The 17,954-nt window shown below is 45.1% G+C and overlaps 2 protein-coding genes across 4 annotated transcripts in view; one reads left to right on the top strand and one right to left on the bottom strand.

Annotated features, from left to right (window-relative positions):
• Window positions 1–1,800: 1,800 nt before the first annotated feature.
• On the bottom strand, window positions 1,801–3,856 carry LOC108919821 (zinc finger protein 13-like). Its single transcript, XM_018728108.2, has 2 exons — window positions 2,949–3,856; window positions 1,801–2,509 (listed from the first exon to the last, which is right to left on the bottom strand). Exons 1-2 carry the CDS (start codon window positions 3,402–3,404, stop codon window positions 1,946–1,948), a joined length of 1,020 nt encoding a protein of 339 aa, XP_018583624.2. The 5' UTR covers window positions 3,405–3,856; the 3' UTR covers window positions 1,801–1,945.
• A 4,088-nt stretch (window positions 3,857–7,944) lies between these two features.
• The window catches only part of dot1l (DOT1-like histone H3K79 methyltransferase), a 35,181-nt gene continuing 25,171 nt past the window's right edge, over window positions 7,945–17,954 (top strand). For all 3 annotated transcript variants that reach the window (XM_029254570.1, XM_029254568.1, XM_029254567.1), the window contains exon 1: window positions 7,945–8,220. In XM_029254570.1, coding sequence (XP_029110403.1) covers window positions 8,140–8,220 — 81 coding nt within the window. In that variant the 5' untranslated portion in view covers window positions 7,945–8,139. The remainder of the gene's footprint in view (window positions 8,221–17,954) is intronic.

The following is a 17,954-nucleotide window of genomic DNA, read 5'->3' as shown; positions in this document are numbered from 1 at the left end:
TCCGAGTCTCCCCACTGTGGATGTGATGCACTCTGTTGTTCCGAGATGTACGTGGCTTTGGAGAAAAGCGTCGGCTGAATGGATACATGTAACTGCCCAACTGCGGCATATTAAAATGCATCTTTACATGTACACTACTTACTTTCCTGCCCTGCTTCTTCTACTTGACCCAACATCTTTTAAGGCTTTTTTTTAAAAGAAAAAAAATGTTTCTTTTCTCTACTTCGAGACCCACACATCGTCTGAAACCGCTCGTCCCAAGTGGGGTCACCGCGAACCGGAGCCTAACCCGGCAGCACAGGGCGTAAGGCCGGAGGGGGAGGGGACACACCCAGGACGGGACGCCAGTCCATTGCAAGGCACCCCAAGCGGGACTCGAACCCCAGACCCACGAGAGAGCAGGACCCGGTCAAACCCGCTGCACCACCACGCCCCCCTCTCGAGACCCACAATTCAATCAAATAGCAAAATGAACCAAAACCTCATTTGAAACTAAAGGAATAAAGAAATAGATGAAACAAATGGAAATTGAGAACAAATACCACTCCCATCATCTGCACCGTTTGTGTGTTGGTGCTCATAGACCAAAAAGTCCAAAATTGGGGTCAGTGCCTGGAGATCAGAATGCAGAAGTTACCGTTTGTGTCTGGATAAGTGGGTATCTTCATAATGAGTGCCCAGATCCTGGGCTTCGACCACACCTTAAGGCATCTTACATTTATTCATTGTGGGAACACTTTTCTCGAAAGGAACTTGCAGTTATTTATCCATTTATACAGCTGGGTAATTTTACTGGGGCAATTTAGGGTAAATACCTTGCTCAAGGATACTACAGCCAGATGTGGGATTCAAACCTGCAACCTTTGGGTCCAAAGGCAGTATCCCTCACTACTCCACTGCCACCTGCCCCTTAGTTTGTGCCGATTCATCCCAAGCTGCCATGTCGACAGTCACTCCCGGACTCGTTTTGTTCGAGCTCAGGATTGCAGAACGTCTCACGCAGCTGAGCTACAGTCTCCCTTTTTCTCTCCAAAGGGTTTCTCGCAGCGGATGGAAAACTCGAATCAACGACGAAGAGCCAGCAGGAGCGGTGTCCGCCGGGGCGAGAGCGTGGTAAACCTCTCGGTTGGAACCGAGAGATTAGCAAATCTCAGTTTAGATTCAAATTCCGATTTTGCTTCCATCCTAAATATTTTGCGAGAGAAATGATTCCACTGCCGGATTCAGGGAACAGCATGTTTTCCTGCAATAGGAATTGGTGTCGCGGCGCCTGGGTGGTGCGAGAGGACACGGGTTCGATCCCCACTCAGTCTGTGCGGAGTCTGTATATTCTCCCCGTGTGGGTTTTCTCCCACATTCCAAAGATATGCTGTTCAGGTTCACCCATAGTGTGTGCATGAATCAGTGTAAGTAGTGTATCTAGCAGTGTAATTCTTCGGGTGCTCTGGTTTCCTCCCACACTCCAAAGACACGCTGTTCAGGTTCACCCATAGGGGGTGTGTGTGTGTGTGTGTGTGTGCTCCACTGATGCATGGATGAGTGACCCAATGTAAGTAGTGTATCTAGCAGTGTAAGTCACCACGGTGAATAAGGTGTACGGGCTGATAACACTATATAGAGTTCACTGGAAGCTGCTTGGGGAAAAAAAAGCATCTGCTAAATACATGTAAATGCAATACAAATTAAAATAGCAAAGAAATAAAGATGGGAATGCTGAAATTTGAGATGTGCCTTCACAAATTTACCTTTACTCTATTTATACCATCACCTACCTAAAAAACGCAGGGAGAAAGAGCATGATTTTGTGGAAATGTGGACAACTAAATGCTTTATTTTTCATAGCTTCAAAACAGCGAGTATCGTTTACTTTGGACACACGACACGTCCCGTGGCCTTCATTTCAACGTCACCCCGCCGCCGCGGTCGCGCTCAACGCAAACCGCCATCAGGCCGATCCCTTGTCGGGCTGGCTGTTGCGTCTGCACGTGCGCTCGTGCTTCACCAGATTGGAGCGGTGGTTGAAGCCGCGGTGGCAGTGGCGGCAGTGGAACTGCCGTTGGTTGAGGTGGGTGCGGCGGTGCTGCACGATGGTGGATCGGTGGGCGAAGCTCTTGCCGCAGCCCTCCTCGGGGCAGACGTAGGGCCGCTCTCCGCTGTGCGTGCGCAGGTGCTCCGTGAGGGAGGTCTCCCATTTGAAGGAGCGGCCGCACGTGGGGCAACGGAAAGGGCTCTCGGCAGAGTGAACGCGCTCGTGCTTGTTCCGGCAGGCCGCTCGCTTGAAGCCCTTCCCGCAGGAGGAGCAGCGGAACGGGTACTTGGGCGTGTGCACGGCCTGGTGCTTGTTGACGTCGGCCTGCAGCTTGAAGCACTTTCCGCAGACGGGGCAGGCGTGCGGGCGCACGTTGGAATGCACCAGGCGATGCTTGATGAGGTCCGCGCATCGGATGAACCGCTTCTCGCACTGAGGGCACTCGTACGGCCGGTCCCCGCTGTGCATTCTTTGGTGCTCCTGGATAAAAAGAACAACAACACCTGTGGCACTGGGAAGGAGGGAAGGGACCGACGTCAACGTGCTGACAGCCTGCTCAGGGTCCTTCCGTGGTGGAAACCACAACACACGCACACGCACCCATCCAACAGCCTTCTTATCCACTTGAGGGTCACGGTGGTGCACAGCCTATCCCAGAAGCACAGGGCCGTTGGAGCACCAACCTGCGACAGGGCAACAACACACACGGACGCATGCACGCACGCACGGGCAATTTCGATTCACCTTTGGACTGCGTGAGGAAGGCCACGTGAACACCGGCCCAGCCGCATCCGAACCCGCGTGGCACCAGCCTGCCGCGCCACCATGGCGACACAGTAACGTTTACCGCAATACAGACAGGCCGGAGCGGACCGGACGTCCCCGTGACGAGGACAACACCTGTGGGGCTGCCACTTACCTGAAAACTCGAAAGGTATTTGATGTTCTTGTTACAGATGTCACAGTGGAAGATCTTTGGAATCACTTTTTTGTGGTGCGCGCGCAGTTCGGGTCCCGGGTCCCGATCCACCTCCACGGTGATCTCCGCGGGGTCCGGCCCCTCCAGCTTCCCCGCGTGACACTGCCCTTTACTGAAGGCTTCTTTAAGGGGGGGCGGCCTCGCGCACTCCGGAGGTTCTACTTTCGGTTTCACGTCGCACTCCTCCACGTTCTCCGACTTGAGCGCAGCACAGGCGGCCGCGCTCACGCTCGCAGCGCCATCATGATGAGCGTGACGCTCGTCGTCCGTCTCGCACTTGACCGCGGCCCCGACGCGGCCATCATCATCATCATCGGGCTCCGCTTTCCAGCAGCCACGCGCCACCACCTCCGAGATACGCACGTCGCTCTCTTCCGTTTTCACACTCACCTCCATCACGCTGCAGCCCCGGCACGAGACGAGTGAGTGAGTCGGAGACGCGCGCGTCGGTTGAGCCTCGCGCTCCACGAAACAGATCAGATGGACACTTTTGCTACAGCGTTACACGTTTTTCGCTGGGCTGGGGGCCCCCACACACCCCAACCCCTGCTCTCAAGCTGATCACCCCCACACAGTGCGATGCGTTTCGCCACCATTCATAAACACCACCACCAGGGACTCAGGGAGGTGCTCTCGTTCAAGTTGTTGTAACTCACGGACCCATTTCTGCACAATACATGATGTGTGCGATTAACGTGTTCATCTTCGCTCGCTGGGTTATTTCGCCGCGGCGCGCGACTCTTAATAACCGTGCCACAGGTCCATGCGGTTACTGTTGCCGCGCAGCCCGAGCACGACCACGCGCTCCAGGGTCCGACATGTGAGAAAGGAATTCTCCACCTCCTTCCACCGTATTTGTGTGTTTTGCATCCGGGTCATCGCGCAGCGTCCTTAGCAACGCCTTCAAGGGGACCCGCAGCACTTTTTTTCTGGAAATGTTCATTTGCATATGATTCAAAAACGGCGTACGGCGTGCTCGGAATTCTGTCGCGAGCGTACTTTGACGCGATGACGGTGACTGTGACGTAAATTAGGTGAGCGTGACACCTACACGAATGGTTTCCCTCGACGAATGCGCATCACTTCCGGTCTCGCGGCGAGAAACCCCGGGTGGAAATTCGGCGCGAGGGGAAGCCGCGAGGGAGCGTTTCGTAGTAAATACTAGCGGAAGTGAAGATCGACAAGATACAGTTGTATTTTAAGTTTTTGACGTAAGAAAACAGCGCACCGCAAATTATCTCCTTCCACTGCTAGTTGCACTCCATTTCTTCATGAATATTGCTTTTTGTGTGTAATAAAAAAAAAAAAAAATGCCTGACTGAGGCAGAGAAATCCAAAACACGTTTGTTGAACGTCGTATTTTGCCAAAAAAGTACCGTTTTGAAAGGAGCTCGTTTGCAGAGAGAGATTTGAAATGTTGCAATTTTTCAGCAGCAAATGCAGTGGAATTAATATCTGATCTCATGTATCACTGCCATGATGGGAAATGTAACCTCTTGCCTCTCCGTTAAACTTATACAAAAAAGCTCTTCTTGTCTCAAGTCATTTTTAAACATCACTTCAGTGTCCAAGGGCTCATGGCATAACCTCACACGCTGACATGACTTACAGCAGTCTTGCTGGAACATTTACAAGGACTATCAGCCAAGGTTATTATGGCCCAAATCACTATTTTCATGACCAAATTTGAACTGGCAGGCGAGATGCGCACAGCATGGGATGCTGAAGACGTGCTGTTCCTCAACCTGTTCCTCCACACCTAGGCGGAAAATAGAGCAGCGACCAGAATCGTTCGCCGAAATGCGAGGCCTGGACTCGAGAGATGCGAAAGGGCCAGCAACTGGCACACTTTAATAGAGCCACTGTGCTCTCTTGCGCCTTACATAATTTTCCTCTCAAAACATTGTGACGTTTCAGGAAATTTCCGGAAGAGATTTCGAAACACCGGCTTTAGTTTTCGCACCGGATATTCTTGACAATTAAAACCGAATGAAGTCCACAGTATCTTGCGGACACCGTAGGGTTTATTCGCCGTACTTGTAGGACGTTTTCATGCGAAACACTTCTTCAGGTAAAATTACATGTATCTGAAATTTGTAAAAGAGGATTCTGGGTATTACTGTCATTGTTTTTACTTTCTCATACATTTTTTATGTGTACATTACAGTATTATATGTACTATATTTTAATAACATTTTCCTGAGTAGTTTTTTACTGCATTTTTACTCTTCATCGAGGTGTGTTTTTTCAAACACCGTAAACACTCAGTATGAGGTCGCTCCTGTAAATATGTGTGTGACCATCTCTGGAACAAAAGATACAAATAAAACTCTGTCAATGGTAAAGTGACAATATATGCATCTTAACACGTTATTACTTCAGAGTAACAGTGTGACGGGGTGATGGAAAACAGCCCTCTTACACACACACACATTTTCTGAACCGCTCGTCCCATACGGGGTCGCGGGGAACCGGAGCCTACCTGGCAGCACAGGACATAAGGCCGGAGGGGGCACACCCAGGACGGGACGCCAGTCCATTGCAAGGCACTCCAAGCGGGACTCGAACCCCAGACCCACTGGAGAGCAGGACCCGGTCCAACCCACTGCGCCACTGTGCCCCCCCCCCCCTTCCCCATTACACAGGTAACACAAATTGTCAACAAGAGGAAAGGAAAGAAGTTAGGATTAACCCTGGTGCCCAGATGTTAATAGCTGCTCATACGTTACACCCACACGACTGTTGAAAAACGTCACAAAGAAACAATAAAATGGTCAGATTATAATAATCGGTACAAATTTTTTAAAAAAATTCTCGAACCTGGTCTTGTAAATGGATTTACTGGATGTATTTATACCAGCTGTTATTCATAATGTTCCTACAAATACTGTATTATAAATTACATAATGTTAAGTGTGTAATTATTTTGAAAGATTGACTATTTCCTCTAAAATATCATTATTGTTGTTACTGTTTTACAGCATTTGATATATCTGTGATAATTCAGTCGTCTCAATGACCCAATACTGAGTAATATACTATGGAAATATGACAATGAACTATGTTTCATTTTTGATTACACGCTGTCCAGATTTCTGCGTTTTCTCCTGAAATGTTACTGATCTGAAATCAATGGCCTTTGTATAACATAGCTGAACCACCGGGCTTTTGGTTATAGCTTGACTTAATAGTTTTGTCATAATACCGTAATGTAATAACTTTGTTACATTGTCTTCATCTCTATTGTTTTTTTTCCTAGGTTTATCTTGTGATATCCACTGTCGTGTACTTCGCCAACAGTTGTCGTAATATTGTTCATAATCTTAACTGCCCTTCCTGTGCTCCTTCCTGCTCAGGACACTTGGAAAGACAAATGTACTGTCTGTCCACAGCTTTGGACAATAGCATCAGCTTAACCGAGTTTATAGCAGTTATTATTCCGTAATTGCTAACAAATTACTCCCATGTTATAGTTGTTCTCCATTAAAATGTACACTTATATGTGAATCATTCATGTAGCCATGGAGAAACAAATGGGAATACTGTATGGTTAACCGTGTAGAGCACACCAGCTCCTGCTCTTGTGTAAAATGGGGCTGTGAGCTGTGAAACAGTGGGAATGAAAGAAATGCACACTTTCTTTGCTTTGTCTCTCTGCCACCGAAATAGTCTTAAGGTCCAAAGACGTGCTGTTCAGGTTCACCCATAGTGTGTGTGTGTTCCACTGATGTATGGATGAGTGAATCAGTGTAAGTACTGTATCTAGCAGTGTAAGTCTTTGGATGCTCTGGTTTCCTCCCACAGTCCAAAGACATGCTGTTTCCCCCATAGTGTGTGAGTGACAGAGAGAGTGTGTGTGTTCCACTGATGTATGGATGAGTGACCCAGTGTAAGTAGTGTATCTAGCAGTGTAAGTCACCTCGGTCTTGGTCACATTTTTTACGCGTGTAATTATTTTAAACATTGACTGTGTCCTCTAAAGTATAATTATTATTGTTGTTACTGTTAGTGTTTTGCAGCATTTGATATATATCAGTGATAATTCCATAGTCCTAATGACCCAATATTGAGTAATATACTACAAAAATGTTTATAGTATAAAAAATATGTCTAATATACAGTATATATGTACATACATGTATTTCAGAATAGATATATAATACAATATAGAAATTAATAATTGTATATCAATATTTATGTATTATAGAAATATCTATAACTTCTATAAACACCTTAGGCAGGTGTGGGCTGATAACACTACATAGAGTTTGTTGGAAGTCGCTTTGGAGAAAAGTGTCTGATAAATAAATAACTGTAAATATTATAATATAATGAAAACAGTAGTAAAGTACAAAATCCCTCGTGTATAACTGCTACGTACAGCTGGAACTGTGACACCAACACTGGGATACAGCTATGGAACTGGTATGGGCTCCCTCTGACGAACCCTAGGACTTCTCCCCACGCGCTTGAGTTCAGAATTCATATGATATTTTTCCATTTACAGCAGAACATTTTACACGCGAACGTCTGAGACGGGGGAGCGCGCGCGGGGCTTTCAAGGGACACTCCACCACATCAGCTTTTGTTTGTGCCTCGCGACTCATCCAAGGGGCGGGGCCTCTCTAACCGGGAAATGGTACAGCCCGCCCACCGGCCGTTATCGGCACCGGGAAATTCGATTCAAACTTTTCCAGTGGAGGGTACTATCCCCCGCTTGTCGTCACCGTCGACGAGCGGAGGGTGCTGTAGTGCGACCGGCCATCTCAGTTCCGACATTTAGCTCTTGACATCGCACATTTCTCCGCACAACAGCAGCTTTTCCTCCCCGCCGTCCGTGCTCCTTTGGTAGTGGCCGATTTCACTCGCCTTCTCACGCCGGTTCAAGATGGCGGCGGTGGAATAGAAGGGCAGCAGGAACTCGGGACTGAATACTTTTCGACCTAAATAGATATACACAAAACAATAGGGAATTGGAGGAAATTGGACTGGAGAGATTTTACACAACGCCCATCTCCCACGGAATATCCACAAACCGTTTTTCTACTACAGGGCTGCATGTTTTTCTGTCAAAAATGGTCACCTTCTAGCTAGCTAGTTGTAGCTAGCTGACGCCGGAGAAAGGGACAGAATGGGAGAGAAGCTGGAACTGAAGCTCAAGTCGCCGGTCGGAGCCGAAGCGGCGGGCTACCCCTGGCCCTTACCAGTATATGTAAGTGTCCACGCGCATTTCTTGTGCTTGCTGCTGCCGACACCTTTGTGTTCAACTTTGTCTTCGGACCTACTAAGAAAGTGGCGAAACGGGAATCGAGGGAGCAGGAGGCGTCGAATTAAGCCTGGCAGGAGAGGATCTTTATGTGGTTCTTGAGGTGTGATTTACGAAAACGAGTTAGTCTCGTTTTGCCTTCCCCCGACCCGGCGACGTCGGCGGTGCGGCGGCACGCGGAGCGCTCGCGGAACAGCTCAGCTGACAGTCTGGACTGGAGATGAGTCGTTACGTTGAACGCGCGAACAATCAATCGTCTCGCAATTGAACACCTCGGCTTGGTCCACTTGCCACGGGAGCGACTGGAACCCGTCTTGGTGGTCTTCTTCCCACCCTTCCCCGTCCGTCCCATAGCCGCACTCTGCCCTGCCTGGTTCTGTCACTCGCTGAAGGGAGCGGCCGTCAGTCACTCAGTGACCGGTCAGTCGAATGACAGCGGGGCTGTGTTAGCTAAGCTAGCCGTCTCTTCGTCACCCGGCGTTACTCCGGCCATGTGATGTGGAACTCGGAGACGGTCTGACCGACCCGACTGACTCGCCTGCTGTCCTCCCCGCTCTCACACGGGCACGGGCTTTTACGGTGGCTCGGCGAGCCCCTGGTTCAGGTGTTCAGCAGGGGACTCAACTCAAGACAAGTGCCGCCCCCGGTGCCGTGTTGTACACTGACTGTGGTTCGGCTCGTTCGTTGTGCTCCACAACAACCAGCACTTCAGCGCGGCCGAAGAAGAGTAGCTGACACACACGGGTCTCGTTCGCTTTCATTCAACGTTGTTCGAGAGCTCTTCGACAGCTGTAATCGGGCCACGGTTGTGGAAGTCAATAACAGCCCGGCGTGAGTGAGACGAGTCGAGAGCCTGCACTCAACCCCCCCCCCGGAGTGTGTGTGTGTGTGTGTGTGTGTGTGTGTGTGTGTGAGAGTACACTGCAGCTAGTCGCTCCTCTTCGCGGAATGATCGATTAATGAAGAAACCGGGGTGTGTGTTTGTTCAGTAACAGTTCTTGTTGTCGTTGGTAGGGTGATGGTTTACGCCTCCGGAGTAACGCGCCGCCTCGCGCTGGGGGGAGGGGAGGATGTTGTAGCTATTTTTACGGAGAAGTGGTTCGTGTGTATGCGCGCGCGCGCGTGCGTGCGTGGAGGCACGCGACACGCACGGTGCGCTCGCCTGTTTTTTTTTTTTTTTTTTTTTTTTTTTTTTTTTTAATTGATGTCATCCTTCTGTCGTGTGTAAGCGATCTAGACGTGCTTGTAGCCAGAGTGGAAGTTGTGCAAGGCAGAGGCGCGTTTCTTGCGCTGACTCTGTGTGTATAATTGTATGTACTCGACTTCTTCATAATATAGAGAGGAAAACGAACAGATCTCCGCACCAACGAAGCCAGAATTCTGATTGGGAGGCGAAATAATGAGATTCAAGTTATCGTCATACTTTTGGACACGCCCCTTAGGATTCATAACTGGGGACAGCTGGTACCGTTGCGGTTAGAGCTGTTACCTTTGGAGCCAAAGGTTGCAGGTTCGATCCCACCTCCGACTGTAGTACCCCTGAGAGCAAGGTACTTACTATAAATTGCTGCAGTAATATTACCCAGCTGTATAAATGGCTAAGTTTGTAACTGTACTAATTGTAACATTACAATTGTAAGATGCTTTGGATGAAAGGCATCAGCTAAATGAATAAACGTTAAAAAAACTCTAAAATTATGAAGCGTTTCAGTTTTAAATTATGCATTCCGACTTTTCATAATTGTTCGTACTACATGTTTTTGGCTGCTGTAGAAGTTTCTTAAAGTTTAAAAATGGTGCTTTGGGGTTTGAAATTTGTAGCTTAAATACAGGCTGTAGGAAAGCAAGGGAGGAATAAAGGCTGTGTTGTTGAAAGACATTAAATACAGCTCTTCTGGGACTGGCCACTGGAGGGGCTGTAGGATTCCTCCTTGCATCCAAGAATGGATGGAATTTAATGGTGAAGGCATGACACAGATTCCAGAGATTTTATGCGAAAGATTTTGGTGCACATGAAACTGGAAAGTTGACTCCATAGATGTTTCTTCCAGTTATTTTCATAGACTGTTCCAAAGCAGCATCATCATGACACCAGGAACGCCCTTGTATCTGTTTGTTATGGATTTATCGCTGGCATGTGTACAACCTACAGTTCTTGCTGCACAAAAGCATATCTGTAGTAGGTAGCGGTCTTCTGCATAGTGCTTGTTGAAGCAAGGAAAGGTAGTTTCAATCCTTTAAGTGATGATATGGTATAAGAATTCAATACACTGGTTTGGCGTGGAAGGCATGTTTTGGTTTGCACTGGCCTGACCACATCCCCCCTCAAAGTTGTTGACATGGTGCTACATCATGTATTTACTGATACACAATTTCAGTTTTCCTCTTGGAAGAGACATGGGTAAAATACATATGTAATAAAGTTTGGTATTGATGCATACAAATGTTTTCTAAGGAAAATGGTTTCATTGTGCTAATGCTGGCTTCTCTTAACCGTAAATATTCTAGATGTTGGTCATTTTTGTTTCAGACCCACCACTTGCTGGATGTAAAATACAATTCCAATTCTATAGGCTTAGGTGTTTTGGGCTTGCATCATCCAATCAGTGTTGTGATAGTTTTTGAAAATTGTTAAAAAAATAATACAGAATAGTTTTGCTGTAGCTGTTTGGTTAATTTCTGAGAGTCACTATTGACACACTGATTACAGTAAATGTGAATTGTGATAGGAGCCATGGGTGGTTGGTTGTGCTTGAGGGTGCGTTCCCGTTTCTTTATCTAACATTGGCTTGCTTCACTTTTCCCCTATAAACAATACCAGGACTGGGAGGGGAGGTGATTAGGAAAGAAGATAAGATCCATATTGCAGAGCACTTTGATCGACTGGTGGATCTCGGGCTGAAATAACCAGTTGACCGTGGAAGCTAACAAGGGTATAAGCTAAAATGTTTAGTTACCATGCCAGTCAGAGAAATACTTTTTCATATTTCTTATTGCGTATTTCAGCCAAACCAACATTTTAGCTTCTACTGCCAGTTGATTATTTTGTTGCAAAGGAAATGACAGTAAACTCCCTGGAAGTTGTCTTTGTTGTGACTAATTGGCTTGCTGTTGAAGCCTTTACCTTGCGTTCCTGCCTTACATTTCAGACTCATGAAATGTTGTTACCCTTTACAACTGTAAGACACAAAGTGCTCTGTGATTGTTCAAGATGCAAAAACACAGTTGGTGTGAATGTATTTGAAGTTAAGGCATTGAGAATGTATGCTTTATTAAGAACACCATTCTAATATTCCATAAGACCCCCCCCCTCCTGCTCTCAACAGTTTGAATTCTCTGTGGCATGGATTCACCATGGTTTTGGTAACCTTCCTTAGAGTTTCTGGTACATGTTGACATGATTGCATCATGTAATTTCTGTAGATTTGTCTGCTGTACATTCATGCTGCAAACCTCCCATTCTACAGCATTATAAAGGTATTCAGTAAGATTGAGGTCTGGTGATCAGGATGGCCACTACCCTGCACTGAACTCATTGGCACATTCATGGAACCAGTTTGAGATGACACATGCTTTCTTGCATGACACATTATCCTGCTTGAAATAGCCATTAAAAGATTGTGGCCATAAAGGGATATGCACATGGTTGTGATGTTCAGTTGGTATTAGGGTGCGTAAGGTGTGCGAAGAAAACATTCCCCATATCATTACACTACTACTAGACTCAACTGTTGACACAAGGAAGGCTGGGTCCATGGATTAATTTATGTTTTAGCTGACACTTTGCTAAGAACAATTTAGAGAATTCGAACCTGCGACCTTTTGGTCTAAAGACAGCAGCTCTAACCCCTACACTACCAGCTGCTCCTGTTTATGCCACATTCTAACCCTGCCATCTGCATATCCCATTGGAAATTGAGAATCCTGAGAGCAGGTAATGTTTTTCCAGTCTTCAACTGTGCCCACTGGAGCCCCAGATTCGTGTTTTTACCTTACAGGAGTGGAACCCGATGTGGTCGTCTGCTTTTGTAGCCCTTCCTCCTCAAGGTTCGACATATGTGTTTAGAGATGCTTTTCTCCTTACCACTGTTGTACAGAGTGATTATAACTGTAGCCTTCCTGTCAGCTTGAACCAGTTTGGCTATTGTCCCCTGACCTCTCATCAACAAGGTGTTTCCACCCTCAGAACTTCTGCTCACTGGATGTTTTTTTTGTATTTCACACCATTCTGTGTAACTCCAGAGACTGTTGTGCGTGAAAATTACAGGAGATGAACAGTTTCTGAAATGCTAATGCACTGACAGCCATGCCATGGTCAAAGTCACTTAGGCCATAGTTGTTCCCCATGCTGGTATTTGATCCTGTCATTAACCCAAGCTCTTCACCCATATCTGCATGATTTCATGCAGTGAGCTACTGCCACATGATTGGCTGATTGGATAATTGCATGAATGAGCAGTTGTACAGGTGCTCCTAATAAAGTGCTCCCAGTGCAAGATGAAAAATAGCGTACATATTCAGCTGGCTCCCATCTGTGAATTTAAATTGTTCAAAAATGCTTCCATATGATTCACACGACTGATACATTGGAGACATTGCAGTATTGTTTCAGCTGCACCTCTGACAAGACTGTCATAGTGGAAAAAGAACAACCTACTTTTTTTTTTTTTTTTTTTTTTTGAAGGGTAAATGTCAGGCATTTTGCTGTTGACTTCATCCCACGGATGTTTGTGATCCCAATGCCCTCACAAGCCCTGAGTCACCCGAAGCCTCCCTTGCACCATGATTCACATTAACCTGTAATGACATGTTTGAAAGTTATCTGCTGCCTGTGAAGGCTGGTGGTTTCCGTGTTTTTAAAAAAAAAAAAAACAAAAAAACAGAAATAACGGCAAGGCACTGAGTAACTTGCCTGTAGCCCAGTGCCACTGTTATGTTCTCTGGACTATAGGTTTCCACATGATCCTGTAAACATTTAGCTTCGCAAAAAAGATAAACGCAGTGGAAGCCACTCGGAGCAGTCCGATTGAGACCACACTGGATAACAAGAACTTAACTGATACAGCAAGTTGGAAAAGTCCAGTACTTAAAGGGGGTGGGACATTCTAGTAGCGATTGTTTTCGTGATGTTATTGGGTTAAACTGCCAGGCGCACATGAGACACGATTCTTGAGTAATCTGTAGTAAAAAGGTGTGATGTGTCAGAAGTGCACCGGCTGTGAGTCACTCTGCAAACAAGGTGACGTGGAGAAAGAGCGTGACTCACGTTCGTGGTTGTCCCTGCTGCTTGTGCTAAGCAGACAGGAGGGGGAAGTTGGCTGCAGTCTACGTTCTTTGTCAGGCAGAACTATTTTTAGCTGTGCCGTTTGTGGTGTGCCTTCTTTGCGTGAGCTGTCATCCCTGGCTGCCCGTCCCCCACTCGTGGGCTTGCATAGGAAAGTGGATACTGATGTGCTCACACAACCCACAGGGAATGTTCTCTTTAAGATTTATCCTCTTCATGGTCAGCGATGTGTTATAAGCTCTTCAGTACACTTTGCTGCTCCAGTTGATCTCCTTTTATTGTCTCTTTCTACCAGGACACAGATGTATCAGTCGTCAGTATGCTCTGTCACAGATGTCAGGAATCAAGTACTAGAGTGTATTTGAATTTCTGCTGGGGGTGGAAGGTGGGGCTGTTTGGCTGTGAGCAAATGCTAGGGTGGAGGTGTCGGGGGCAAGCAAAGTAGGTGTTTGCTGTAGGTTGTTCCAGTGAAGGTGGACTGATGTGTGGGCTTGGAAGCTCTGTCTTACAGCTGTCTCAGGTCCTCACACTGTGGCTCTGTTACACTCTACTATGAGGTAGGATGCTAAAAGTGGGTCAGTAGGTCAATCAGCAGTATTTCTGTAATTTCTTATGCTGATCAGCAGTCATCAGATAGGATAGTCTTAAAGGTTGAAATCCTTAATCATTTAGCGAAGGATCTGGATTGCACAGTCTTGATCCTGATTGATATGTGTTCATTTAGTTGACCCTTCCTGATAGTATCTGCAACATAGCATTGCAACAAGAGATGCTTGAGGGCAGTGTAGTTGGCGAAGTCTCAAACTCATTCATCCAAGGTTCAGCGTCTGTTTTGCTTTTACAGTGTGCCTTTACGCACCTAAGTCATTGCCAAAAGAGAAATGGTGCATGATTGATAGGGATGCAAGAAGAGCTACGTTGCTTTCAAGTTTTGTCATTTTAGTCTAGCATTACTAGTCATTACATCTCGATAAGAATTTGTTGTAATTTGCCTCTTTTAATTACAAAGGGCCAGTGTTACCTTCTTCGGCCTTAGTCTTCTCTGTTAGCCATTTTAATAAAATTTCCCAAATCAATTTCATGGTTACATAGATTTAAATAGAAAAATGTAATTTTTGGAGTCCTGTTTTTAAATACTGTAGATGCATTCCTCTTGTGAAATCAGTAATAACTTCTTGGATTTTTCTGGGTACTCTTTATAGATGGCAACCTCTGTCATTTGGACCAAGCAATTGAACTTTTCATTGAAACCACAGGAGAGGGCCTGTCTCCGTCCAGATCAGGTTAGGCATAGCAGGTGTCAAGAATCGAGAGTTATTGGTGAACAATGGGCAGAATACAATTATGAATTTACTGCGAAAGTCTTCACCGCAGTGATTTTTATTGTGCATCATTTAAAAAAAAAAAAAAACATCCCTTAAGATGAAAATGTTTGCAGTGAAGACTAAGTACAACACAGCAGAAGTGGCAAAAATCCAAATAAACTGATATATTCAAAATTCCACTAGTGATTAGTTTACATTTATTCATTTAGCAGCCACTTTTCTCCAAAGCGATGTACACCTCAGAGAAAATACAATTTGTACATTACATTAGGAGAAAGAGAGACGTAGTTGCAGACATGTGATTAAGTAAATCTAGTTTGTTTCTTTCCACTTTATGCACCAATGTTCATCGCACGAGTAGGTGCAGAAAAGTCAGGATAGACTAATCCTGATCACCTTCCTACAATTTAATAAAAGGTACACAAACATTTACATACAGTACAATACAATAGCAGCTATGTAAATGCTTATCTGGGTATGATCATAAAGTTACGGTACGTGAACATTTCCACCATTCACGAGCTTGAGAGATCATGGGCGAAGTGAGTCCAGAAAAGGTGAGTTTTCAGACTCTTGTTGAATGTAGACAGTTTCTGCAGTTCTGAGTGAGAGAGGGAGGTCATTCCACCACAACGGAGCCAGAACCGAGAACCTCCGCACTTTACCTTTCGTGCGCGGGACCACCAAACGAGCAGAAGCAGACGAGTGAAGGGGTCTGGTTGGGGTGTAGCGGTTGATCAAGACTTCTAAATAGCTACAGTAGGAGCAGTTCTGTTGATGCATTTCTAGGCTATAACCAGGGACTTGAATTTGATCCGAGCAGCTATAGGAAGCCAGTGCAGAGAAATGAGTAGAGGAGATACATGGGAGCGCTTTAGCAAGTCAAGCACAACTCGTGCAGCAGCATTCTGTACCAGCTGTAGAGGTTTGATGATAGTAGCAGGAAGGCCAGATAGGAGAGAGTTGCAGTACTCCAGTCGGGTCACCATGGCCTGGACAACTATTTGGGTAGAGTCAGTTGTGAGGTAAGGACCGATCCTGTGGATATTATGCAGGATGTACCTGCAGGTCCAGGTTGTGGCTTCGATGTGCTGAGAGACAGACAGACTCGAGTCTATCGTCACTCCCGGACTCTTAGCCGAGGAAGTAGGCAAAATGAGTGAGTTGCCCAGTTTGATCGATAGACCCTGACAGGAGGACAGGCCAGCTGGGAGGTGAAGAATCTGTTTTGGAGAGGTTGAGTTGGAAGTGATGATCAGACATCCATGAGATGTCTGACAGGCAGGCAGCAATGCGTGCGGAAATGTCTGATGCTCCAGGTGGAAAGGAGAGGAAGAGCTGGGTATCATCAGCATAGCATTGGTATTTGAATCCATGGGAGGCTATGACCAGGCTGGGGGAGGAGGTGTAGATCGAGAAGAGAAGAGGACCCAGTACCGAGCCCTGCAGGACACCAGTTGAGGGAGGCAGAGGAGAAGAACAAGAGCTCCACCAGACCACCTGTTCATAGTTAAAACTAGTTGCTTACTTCTTCTAAATGGTCTTAACTGGTCCTTGTGTGTCTTTTATTGACTAAATAATCTCCCCTTTGGACTGTTGCATATTCGGTTACAGTGAATATTGCTGTTACTCAAAATATTAATAAACAATTTCTTCAATGTAGCTGACTTATTCTTTATATCATTTTACCAATGTAATCATGTAAATACAATTTGCAAAATTGACTAATTTTTATGTTTTAAACATATTCAAGTATTGTTTTCATGTAAATCCTTGTAAAGTTTAAAAAAAAAAAAGAAAAACACCTTAACTTACATATTTTTGCATTGATTATATGTATGCAACTCTAAAATGGATGTGTGCCTGTGACTTTAAGGTAAAATTCCAAGCGAATTGAGAGGTTAACATATTTTTAAATACAAAGTTTGTTAGCTCTTAGCTAATTTTTGAAGTGAGACAGGATCCTTCAAGTTAAGACAAATAACTTCTTTGGAACTTTAGCTAGCTTGCCCTCTTAATATTTGCACTGCTCCTCAACACAATTGGAACTAAACATCTGTAGTTTGTTTTATTTGTAACTGCAAAGTAATTTTTACTGTGTAAGTCCCGATCAATAAAAGGCTAATAAACAAATGTCCTTGATTTAGTAGCTGGTTAGGTTCTGTAAAAACCACAGAAATAGGACTTCCTTCTATAAATAATGATTTGACTTCCTGCTATAAATCATAATAAAATAAAGTTGAAACTATATTGTGCATTATATTCTGTATTGGAGGATTGTTGCTGCAGTTTGTTGTGATTCCAGTAAGTTTATTTGTTCCTACCACTATATCTCGATGCACATTCTTCTTATGTAGTTGTGTGCATAGAAAGCTGAAAAAGTTTTATGCAGCTACTCATGTGATGAACATTGGTTCATGTGGAGAAAAGAAACAAAGTGCACTTAAGAATCACATGTCTGCATCTATATTTCTCTTCCTGCTAATGTAATGTACACATTTTCTATGAGACGTGCGTCGCATTGGAGAAAAGCATCTGCTAAATGAATAAATATAAATATTGGGATGGCAGCTGGCATAGTCAGAGCTGCTGCCTTTGTATTTAAAGGACATCGATTTAAATCCTGCCTTCTGCTGTAGTACATATGGTAAATTGGTCCAGTAAATATTACCAAGCTGTACAAATTTGTAAATCAGTGTAAGTAGCTTGACATTGTGAGCTGTTTTAGAGAGAAGTATTATCTGAATTATTAAATGTAATGTCTGAAAATGTCTTCTTAGTCTTAAGTTTGAAATCTTTATTGATTTATTCTGTAAACATGCATCCTTCCTCTTCGTGACATCACTAACATTCAGAGACACCATACTGTAGATACTGTGGACTTGAGATAAATTAATCCATTCACAAATTGTAATTCTGTCAGACTGATTTAAAGACGTCTATTTTATTGGGCATATAAACACCGGTCACATTAACTCTTCTGCAAAATAAAGAAAATAAGTTGGTAAGTGAAGAAAATGCCATTAAAAATTAATTGGAAAATTCTTTCTTTGACAGCTACTTGATCATTT

This window comes from Scleropages formosus, chromosome 9 (assembly GCF_900964775.1).
Source record: "Scleropages formosus chromosome 9, fSclFor1.1, whole genome shotgun sequence".
Lineage (NCBI taxonomy): Eukaryota > Metazoa > Chordata > Actinopteri > Osteoglossiformes > Osteoglossidae > Scleropages > Scleropages formosus.
The sequence above is the reverse complement of the archived record's forward strand: the minus strand, read 5'-3'. Positions and strand labels throughout refer to the sequence as shown.

What these genes read in the sequence shown, in the direction of transcription:
- LOC108919821 (XM_018728108.2), bottom strand. Translation starts at nt 3,404, where the DNA reads ATGGAGGTGAGTGTGAAAACGGAAGAGAGCGACGTGCGTATCTCGGAG. An exon ending in AATACCTTTCGAGTTTTCAG is followed by an intron (nt 2,510 to 2,948) that starts GTAAGTGGCAGC and finishes CTTTTTATCCAG; the next exon opens with GAGCACCAAAGAATGCACAG.